Here is an 11,046-nt window from a genome sequence, read left to right as displayed (position 1 = left end):
CCAATATGGTCATGCAAAAGAAAATGCTCACGTAGATTTAGGAAGAAGCAGAGGAGGTGCGGTGTCCACTATGGAGATTTCACTAATAGCATGATCCTGCTAATGCATCAAGAATTATATAATAAATATATGAAATTTTTATTTATATCATACTTAAAAAAAAAATGTTTTGTGGGGATTTCAAAAAATACTAGAGCTTTCAAAGCAATTTGCGACTCCATTCGCGGTCCCATTCTTAGAAGGATGCAGATTGGCTTGACAGTTCTCCAAAAACTCAAATAATAACTGTAATATTAAATATATTTAGATTTTTTAGAGGCCTCCAAGTCAATCTGCGCTCCTCTAAGAATGGGGCCGCATATTGATTTGGAGGCCGTGATATTTTTCAAATTCCTCATAATTTGAGGTATTTTTTTTTAAAGAGTATACATAAAAATTTTGGCTTTGATCTTAACGTTTGCCAATAAATAATTTAATTTGAAAATCAGTTTTTGATCTAGTAGCAAAAACAATATTCTCTATATAAAAGATTGCATGTTTGAAGTTCGGATGAAAGATCTCTTCTTATATATATTAAAATAGTTGGATAACTTGATCAGATAATCTCTAACTTTACTAAAAAAAAAACTAATCCAAATTGAACAGCTCCTGATTGACCTGTAAGTTTTAAACTAACATAATATTTAATCATTAATTAACTGTAAAACCGGTCATATTTTTCCTCAATTTTAGTTCATTTTATTTAATTTAATTCAAAATCGAATTACTGTATTATAAATCATCATCATCATCATCTCACACGCCACAACAACTTGAAGGAGAAATCAATGAGAATAATGGAATGAGATCACCTGCCTCCAGGGTGCAGGAATTTCCTGCCCCCTCAGTCACTGTCAGGTGGAGTCAGTCACTTTTAATTTTTGAATTAGGTGTCCATCAACAGTGACTCTGGGAGCAGAGGATTCGGTCTCGAGAATAATAGCAACTCAAACGCTTTCAAGCACAACGAGAATAATTGTACGGATTGGTCCTTTGTCTTGTTTTTATATGTATGGACACCTAAAATACCGTATAAATAGATCATGCGTCTCGTTATTAATTAGCTAATTAGGAGTAGATTCTAATAAACATATAAGCTACTAACACCCTAAATTCCTATTATTCTTGTCATCGAAAGATAGTTATGGAGAAAGAAAAACCATGCTAAAATCAAAGGTGCCGTTCAGCAAGGGTTTCCTTAAGCCTCCTTAAGGCTAAATGAGTCTCCTTTAACTTCCTTAGCCGCTTAATCTTGCCGAACACCGATTCCTTAGCTCGGATTAAGATAACCTCCTTTAGCCTCATTTTGCCCGGATCTTAATCCCTTGCCCTTCCTTAAGGCAGCTTCCTTTAGTCATTTCAATCCTTTGCCCCTTCTTTTAGCTTACTGAACAACCCTTCTTTAGCACGGATTATTATTTAATCCACCATGTGTTGCCGAACAGCTCCAAAGAATCTAGTGATTCCTACTATTCTTGTCATTGAAAGATAGTTATGGAGAAAGAAAAACCATGCTAAAACCAAATAATTGAGTGATGCTACAGTAATATGCATATTACAAATTAATCCACTATGTATTTATATCTCTATATATATAAAGTTTAAACTGCTAATCAAAACAGTTAAACACGATCTTTAAATGAAAATGTATACGAAGATTCACAATTTATATTTTTTAAAACCTTTTTACTATTTTTTAGAAAATAATTGTTTTAGATGATCCGAAATTTCATTTTTAGAGTGAGTGTTAAATACCACTAACAAATATATTGATAAAAAAATAGTATTATTTACAAGTTACTAATTCCTAACTTACTTTTTTTTTTTTTAATTGAAAGCCCGTAGACTTTCTACCTTACATAAAGCTGACGAGAATTTTTAAATTGTGTGGTTTACTATCTATCTAATTTTTTATAAAAAATTCAGTCTGTATGTACATTTTCATATAAGAAGTATGTGAAAGAGTTCAAATCGACTGATTAGATTTCAGAAACGAAAATGTGAGCCATAGTCCGTTGTGAAATATGCATTTTACTATAGTCTCACTCTAAATAATTTGTTGAAAAATAAAACTAAAAAAGATAGTTTTTGTTCCCACTTGTCAGATTACTCCACACATAGGTACAGTCCGTGACGCTGCAGCAAAACCTGACTCTAACCCATGTGCTCACATCTGTCAATGCATAATTAATTAGGGTCTCTAGTCAGTAAAAGAAGAAGATCTGGGATTCTCTTCTCTCGCAAGTAGATGCCAAGATATTTTTCTTTGCGCTTTGCGCTTTTTATTATCAAACCAAGGTGCTGCTTTGGGTTTTCTGCTTTTCTTAATTCTCTTCGCTGGGAAGCCATTAATATTAATGATTAATGATAGCATTTTAATAATAAATCGTACATCGTAGACTGATTGGGTCTTCATGTCATCATGAATTGTAAATCTGCAAATACGCCCTTCTGAGTTCTGACTGCACCAGTGTTCACTAAATTGTTTACTGGAAAATAATAAAAAGAAGCGGACGGATTTGTCGCGTTGAATTAGGATTGACATTGAGCTGGCTGGTCATGAGTTGGGTCTAGCTTGAATTCGTTATGAACTGGTTTGTTTGAGTTACAAGTGATGTCACTTTAAAGATCTGAGAAATCTAAGTTTGAAATCGCCACAAATCGAACCGAGCTAGCTCGCGAGCTGGCGAACTGATTCACTGGGTCTAACTGGATCTTGTTTTAAGAAAAAAATAAGTTGTACAATTATTTTGGACTGAGCTGAATAGTATAAAATACACACAAATTCATACAAATTCACAAATTGATGTCTAACCGAGCTAGCTCGCGAGCTGACGAGTAAACTAGATTTCAGCTTGAACTCATTAATTTTGAACTGAACTGGCTCGTTAACAGCTCGGTCCAATAACTAACAAAGTGTTAGCAAACAAATCAGATGTAAGTCACGAACGAGCCACAAACTACGAACTTTATTGCCACTCCTACTTTGAACGTAAGAAAATATGATAAAACCGGTTTTGAACAAATCCTAACGCACCGCCACGGCAGTAGATGTTTATGACTGCAAAAATTCGTTGTAACGACAGGTCCACCAACTGGCCTATCGTTACGGGTCCTATAGCAGGTAGACAAATTGCAATAATGAACTGGTGGAGCGGGTAATTCACACACCTTCATTTAATTTCTTTGCACTTCTGTTGGCTGTTGCCCTCCAAATAGCACTTCAGGTCTTTACTTCTACTCCACTGATTAACTTTCTGTTTTTGTTTTTTCTTGAGAAATTCTACTGCTCAAGTTATTTATTGCTGCCTAACAAAAGCGCGTTTCCATTTGGAAATAAATTGCAGACTTGCAGCTACCAGAGCCACACTGTAACTTAACCACCTTGAGAAGTCCAATGCATAACATAATTTATTGCACATGTAGAGTGAAAAAACGTACTGTACTGTGTCGTGCTGTGACTAAATATCAAAGAATGGTTATGGCACGTGAATGGTCACGCTATATAAGTCACACTGCGCCTAAACATGCTGTGATCAAACGTGTCTTGCATGACTCGTGTGACAATTTAATCATAATTTAAGTTAGTTTAATCAAGATTCATCATTTAATCATATCTAATGGTTCTAATTACACGTGACTCGTGTGATTCCGTGCCGTGCCATGCTAAAGTTTAAAAGATGATCACGACACGTGAATAGTCACGGCATGAGACACGTGAGTCACAACACATAACTGACACGCGTGCCGTTTGATGATAGAGGCAGCTCTGTTGTGCCATTTTTCGCACTCTATGCACATGAGCAAATCAGCCCACGCAAGAAGAACAGATACTTTGCTTTATTCCGAAAAAAAGATGTTGGATCAGGATCACGTTCGTTGGTGCTTTGTGTTCTCTATAAAATGACAATGTGTTAGTTACTCAACAATTGTTACCTTTTTTTTAATTCAATTTTTTGTGAACACGGCAGATGACCATCTTCATGGAATTATTTCCCTAAATATCTTTAGGCATTTTTGATGCATCTTGATTTGTACACAATTTTGTTGTGCCGATACACACACTAACATATCATAATGAGAAATAAGCTATTGTTCATCTTTCTTAAACATAATGAGAAATTGATGACTATATATAAGGAGTAAGGCTTGGATGCTATGGATAGTTTATTATATATAAGAATCTCTTCGTTAATAGTATTTCTTCAAAGTATTAAGTTGTCTATAACTATATTCGCAGAACAACTTATTAGCTTTTTTAAGCATCTTATTTTTCTATGTAAAGTGTCACTTTCACAGAATTTAGAGGAGCCGAACAGAACTTTAATAAACAGAAGTCGGTGAAGGGACTTTTACGCAAAAAAAGTTCAGATTGTTATGAATTAGTTAAAAATGTCTATTTCCAGTGTCATATCTGTAAATTCCCATGAAATAAAAAATTAACCGAACCGACAATTATACCCGCGCGTTAAACCCAAAAATAAATCTACAAAACAACTCGCACCTTCCTCTCCCTCTCTCATACCACTGTTAGTGTTGACACTGAGCTCCATAACTATAAAACTCCATCCTATTGTCACTTCTCACATCTCAGATCCCATCTCTCTTATCACACTGCACTGTTGGCGACTAGGCGTGAGTGGGAGATAAAGCAAAGTTCTCCACCCATTAGACGCAATGAGGGGCATTTCGGTCTTTCTGACTCTAGTGTTGGTGAGCCGGGTGCACGGGTTCGACGGGTGGGGCAACCAGTCTGAGGCAGGAGTCTCAGGCAGGAAGAACCCCTGCTCCTTCTCAGCGTGGGGAAGACCTCTTTGTGTTGGCCTCACCTTAATTCAATCCGCTGCTTCCAAAGGAGCATGTAATTATTTATCTATTTCGTTTATTTGCCATGGTTATTTTTTTTTAATTCCGTTACTGTTAGGTAAAGTAGTGATAATGAGCATTGCGGAAGCACATTCCCATAAAGTATAATTTTTTTTCTTTTCAATTTAATGATAATGCATTTCTAAAACGTTAAATTGATGCATTCAATGTTCAATTTGAGCTTCTTTTTATTTTTTAATACATTGAGGTTAGTCACATTCAGATTTTATTTGATAATGATGTAAGGTTCTTTTGTAATGAGTTGTGATGTAATCAACTAATCATTGCAAATCAGACCAGCCATATATAATTAGTAACTTTTCTTTTTGCCGACGGGCTTTTCTCAAAAAAAAAGAAAAGAAAAAGAAGTAACTTTTCTTTTCCTTTTAGGGACTCTGGTAATCCTAAATGTTTTAGAAAATTACACTGCATATACATTACAATTTGATCTACGTACTTCATTCAAAATCTGTTTTTCTATTTTGAGTCTCAAGTTTGGTATTTCAAGCTTTACGTACCTGCATTATTTAATCTGCTTATAGGAAATAGGTGGTTTGTTAATTCCATTTTTATTTTCTGCCATTGTTTACTTTTTGTTTTACTGATTTAGATTTTTGGTATTCGGCAATAATGTGATGTAACAATATCTATGTTTCTATTATTAGATTGAGTATGTCTTTATGTAATCATTGCATGTCAAAACTAAATTATATCTTTAATTTGTTGTTCCTATGTCCCCTCTTCTACCCTCTTCTACATGCTTTATGCCCTTTAGCTTTATGAAGTTCATTCTAAAATTGTACTTCATTTTAAGATTTTGCAGGTAATTTTGGATTACCACTAATTAAATTGACAAGTTAATCCTGTAATTCAACCATAAAAAATTGTTCTTATTTAAATCTAGACCTGAAATTTCTGTCTTCTAATCATTTGAATATGAATAAAAATTGTGATTAATCTCCTAGTTACTCGTTGAAAATTATTTGGCAAAAATAATTAGGAACTGTCTGTTAATCAACCCCAGTTTCCTTGTGCATATTTACTGCCTTTTATTAATAGTTAAAATTAATTGGGATTTGGTCTTTAGTGGGCTAAATTTTTGCTTTGCATAAGACTATTAGTCAAATTTCTGTGTAAATTGAAAATCTAAAAGTCCTAAGTAACTTTTTTCCTCTGATCTTGCTTAGTATGCATGGATGGAAGCGTACCGGCTTATCACCTGCACTCTGGATTTGGGTCTGGAGCCAACAGCTGGGTTGTTGTACTAGAGGTGAGAATATATGTAAAAGCAAAGTTCTAGAATTCTAGAGGGCTCTGGCTCCTCTCAATTGTACAGAAACAAATGGTGAGTCTGAGGCAGATCCACTTATCCACACCATTCATTCCAGATTATAGATAGCTCCTGAGAATCAATATCTAGTCAGGAGCAATCTAATCTGTGTTTGTGCAAATGGAGAGGATTTGGACCCTTTCTCTAAATGTGTGAATGTTAATAATGTATTTTGGAACTTTATGCATGAAGGGGGGCGGTTGGTGCAATGATGTCGCAAGCTGCAATGGCCGCAAGTACAATCACCGCGGCTCCTCCAAATACTTTGAACATGAAATTCCTTTTGAAGGAATCCTCAGTAACAAGCAGAATGAAAATCCCGGTATTTCATTTTCCTAGAACCTCTCTCAATTTTTCCATTTATTTTTTTTTTCTCATAGTGTTATTGTTTTTATAGATTTTTACAACTGGAACAGAGTGAAGGTACGGTACTGTGACGGTGCATCTTTCACCGGCGACACTTACAATACAGTCAGTACTATCACTTACTATATTGTGTCTATTTAAGAAACCAATCAGGCTTGGTGCTGTTATGTTCCATTGGTAATGTGCTATTTTGATTGAAAATATGTTGGACTTGTAGGGGGGGCTATATTTTAGGGGGCAACGCATCTTTGAAGCTGCCATAGAGGAACTCATGTCAAAGGGGATGCGTTACGCAAATCAGGTGTGTGAAGAATAATTCTTAACATTCATGTCTGTCCTTTTTCCTTCAACAGGATTAAATAGGAAAGGTATTTATTTTTGTACTTAATTTTCATCACATCAGGCACTTCTTGCGGGATGTTCAGCTGGTGGGCTTGCAGTCGTTCACCATTGTGATGAGTTTGCAGCATTTTTCCCCAGGGACAGAAGGGTCAAATGCCTTGCTGATGCCGGCATGTTCCTTGATGCGTACATACTTCTGATCTTCTTCTTTCTCTTCTAACCAAATTAGTAGCTAGAGCTGACAATTTCTGACCCAAACCGATCTGTCCAAACTCACCCAACCAGCTCGAAGCAGCTTACAAGGTCAATGGCCTGCAACTGACTCAGGAAACAGCAAAGACTAAATTTATCTTGTAGTACCAGGTCATAAGAAGCAGAAAAGTAAAAAGTACAAATTGGGTGCTTGCTTTAATAACTATCACTATAATTTCTTATTTTTTCAGAATTGCTCTAGTACACTAAGTTTTTATTGGATGGTTGTGCTATGATATTGAGCTTTCATAAAATCAAATGACAAGGATATAAAAGCAATTTTATTATCATCCATATTTATTAGTGAATAGTTTCTTACTAAAATTAGGAACTAGTCTTAAAAACAAAAGCGAACATAGCCTACTCACCCTTACTTAATCAGATGGTCAAAACTAATCACCGGATTTCTCTTTCTTTCTTATGTAGGGTGGATGTGGCAGGACGTCGTACCCTTAGGTCATTCTTCAACGGTGTTGTCAGATTGCATGTAACTACTATCTCTTTTGACTTTTTCTTTTGTTTTTTTGTAATTGCTGAATTTACACCGTGGAGTAAAAAACATTGGACGTTTTTTGGTTAACAACCAACAACTAATCAATGGAACTCAGATCAAGCCTTAAGAATGAAAACTCTTACTATTCAGGTGCTATTTTATTAGAAAAGGTATCAAATTAAGATTTATATATAAGAAAAATACTGATTACAAACTCTCTAATTTTTCCTAATAAAAAAATGAATAATTATCAGAGGTCGGCGCACACTTTAAGCACGACATGTACTTCGCGCATGGACCCCACATCGGTAAATCTTGCATTTTCAATTACTTTGAAGTTAATTAATTATACATATGTTTTCTAGTTTCCAATTTCAGTTTTCTCTTTTTGTGTTTTCTATTGCAGTGCTTTTTCCCTCAGAATGTGATACCTAACATCAAAACACCACTTTTCATCTTGAACACCGCCTATGATGCATGGCAGGTACATTTTGCATACAACTTAAAAAAAAATGTCAATTTAATTAGTGCAAAAAAATCAGAAACACCCTGCAAAGTGTTAAATAAATCATGTACTCCCCTGTAAAAAACATGTATGGAGCGGAGCCAGACTTTCAGGTTACGGGGGTCAAACGTGAATGGGGGTCAAGTATATAAAATTTTTCTACTACTAATGGGTGTCAATTTCACACTATCCATAATATTTTATTTTAAACTATATTAAAAACTATATTGAATGTGGATATGCCCCTGTGTATTAGTATTAACCCCTATAAAAGTTACCGATACGTGATACCCTTCCAAAGAATTTATTTTGTATAACCCTTCTTAACATTCTTAAATAAAGTCCAACTACCTCTTCTTTGTCATTGTATCCCTTTCTATCAATTAGGAAGAAAGGGGTTAATGAGCTACTTTTTGGGAAATCAGGGTTTGGTGGTTGATATGTATATCCTCCATGATTTGTTGATGTTTCCCGAGGGTAGATATGAATTTGAGAAACATATTGTGTCTATTTTATTTAAGGTTTTAGAGAGTTTGGCTACATCAAGATCTGACCGACAAGGTCTGTGGACGAAGTGCAAAAGCAACCATGCCTTGTGCAATGGCAACCAAATACAATTTTTGCAAGGTAAAATTTTAATACGCGTGCTTCTGAATGCTACTATTCTCAGTCAACTTAAACTTTATATTTGATCCATATGGTTGAAACACGTACACATTCAATTGGAGGTTATCAGAAACTGTATCCTGACTAATAATAATTAATCAAACCAGAACTTTGCATGACAAAAGTGTCCTCTGAAAAGTAATAAAGCCCATGTTAAGCTCAGTCAAGTATATATTGCCCTTATATTTGTGTCCCTATTCTAAATTGAATCCACTCTTGCCTGAATTAGTCTGACCAATATGGCCTCAATTCATCCTCATGTTCAATGAAGAACCAAATAACAAAAATAATCAACAAGAGAATTAGAAGTGGTTTACTCAACCATGTAATTTTTTATCATTCTTGGACTTCCGCTCAAATGAAATAATATTCTTACAAAAGCATGATGAACCGGTAATTGTGTAAATATGCAGGTTTTAGGAACCAAATGCTGAACGTTTTGAGTGGCTTTTCCAAGTCTAGGCAAAATGGTATGTTTATAAATTCATGCTTTGCACACTGCCAATCGGAGAGGCCGGAAACCTGGTACGCTGGCAACTCTCCTCAAATCGGCAACAAGGTAAACTTTTTATTAGTTTAGGGAAAATCAGCCTGCTTTGATTTCGCTTGGGATGGGTTGTAATAGTCAGTAGTGACTGGTACTGCCCACAAGTATGATACTAAACCTGACCGCACTTTAACTGATAACTAAGGTTGACTAATGGTAATTTAGCTTCTGTTGCTTGTGAGTGAACTTCGCCTAACCAGGTTGTTTTGCATGACACCAGCTACTTCGTTAAATGCATTTTTTGGATCTTAAATTACCAGTTAATTCTTCTTCAATTTATAAGGTCCTATTGGAAAAAATACTAATCTCAAAATCCGAGGTGTTCTAGATAAACGAAGGCAAATGTGTCTTTTATATTATTTTTGCAAATAAAAAATAGATAGCCCAATTATTTATTATCTTCTCCAAAATCAAGCAGAGTAAGGACAACCTGTGAGACTCCTTTGTTTAAATTATCATGTTGACCTACAGGTAGCGGAATTCTATGGTTGTTATCCCAAGTTAAAAACAGGGATTGAGATTTCATTATTTTCAACTGCTAGAAACTCACTTTATGGTGGTGCTCATTTTTATAATTAAGATCATGTTGAGCCAATTTAATGCTCAGTTTTCAAAGTATCTTTGGTTAAGCATCCATCAGTTGTTTAATTTAGCCACATTTGGGCACAATTGATTCTCAATTTAGAGTTTAATAATTGCAGATACAAAAGTTCTTCCAATCAAACAATAACAATGTTTTAATAAGGGCTAAACTAGTGGTACAATCATCATATAATTTACACCTACCAACCTGTTGTGCTGCTTAATTCCGGTGCCAGGTTGTGTAAAATGTGCTATTCTGATGTTGTGTACTTTGTGCTTTGAATTTCTTGGTGAAACCCGATTTTTGATTCTTTTCCTTTGTCTCAGAGAATTGCAACTGCCGTTGGTGATTGGTTCCTTGACCGATCAGAAATAAAGGATGTAGACTGTGCATACCCTTGTGACGGCACATGCCACCACCTATTATAACTTATGATTCATTGATTTTATCGCAAGTATATGGTAAATTGAAAGGTTATTGTTTGCTACAAGCCAAAAATCAAGACTTCCAACTATCACACACATTCTTGGTACAGATTGCTTGTGTTAGTGAGTCCGCAAAATGCCACCTACTATAAGATTTTGCATATTTTTCTAGGTTCAGATTATAACAATCTTGTATAAGACTATCCAATTTTTCATTGATTATTATGCGTAAGCAGAAAATCAATAATATTTCGTTTTTGTATCAAGTTCTAATGAGTTCTGCCTGTCTTTCATTTATATTGACATGCCTCATCTCAGCATAAGAAAATATTCTGAAAAAAGGTATTGTGTTTTTGCTTCGTTGCATCATTGAAATTGTAGCTTGAGGTAGAGGGGCAATTTCTCTTGGAAAATATACCACCCTTTACTCATATTTTCTTTCATAGAATTTAAGTGCATTTTCATACTTTTCTTTTATAGACTGCATTGTAGGCATACTTCAAGTCTTCAACGTACTTCCATTAGGCAAGTACCTTTGCGTGCCTCTTTCATTTGCCGAAATCAATAAAGTGAAATTGATCATATCTGGCCCTAAACCCATTTGTGAGGCTGGCATTTCTAGCACAGATTTT

The 11,046-nt window shown here is 35.1% G+C and overlaps 1 protein-coding gene across 1 annotated transcript; it reads left to right on the top strand.

Moving 5' to 3' along the window:
- The first annotated feature begins 4,567 nt into the window (after positions 1 to 4,567).
- Positions 4,568 to 10,661, top strand: LOC144565113 (pectin acetylesterase 2-like). The gene is made up of 12 exons (XM_078314766.1): positions 4,568 to 4,900; positions 6,093 to 6,175; positions 6,428 to 6,557; positions 6,633 to 6,706; positions 6,819 to 6,902; positions 7,005 to 7,129; positions 7,622 to 7,682; positions 7,943 to 7,996; positions 8,095 to 8,172; positions 8,715 to 8,820; positions 9,273 to 9,418; positions 10,316 to 10,661. Exons 1-12 carry the CDS (start codon positions 4,717 to 4,719, stop codon positions 10,415 to 10,417), a joined length of 1,227 nt encoding a protein of 408 aa, XP_078170892.1. The 5' UTR covers positions 4,568 to 4,716; the 3' UTR covers positions 10,418 to 10,661.
- The last annotated feature ends 385 nt before the right edge of the window (positions 10,662 to 11,046 follow it).

The sequence above is a fragment of the Carex rostrata genome, chromosome 14 (genome assembly GCF_964058835.1).
Source record: "Carex rostrata chromosome 14, lpCarRost1.2, whole genome shotgun sequence".
Lineage (NCBI taxonomy): Eukaryota > Viridiplantae > Streptophyta > Magnoliopsida > Poales > Cyperaceae > Carex > Carex rostrata.
Note: the sequence above shows the minus strand (reverse complement) of the source record. Positions and strands in the feature narration are given on the sequence as shown.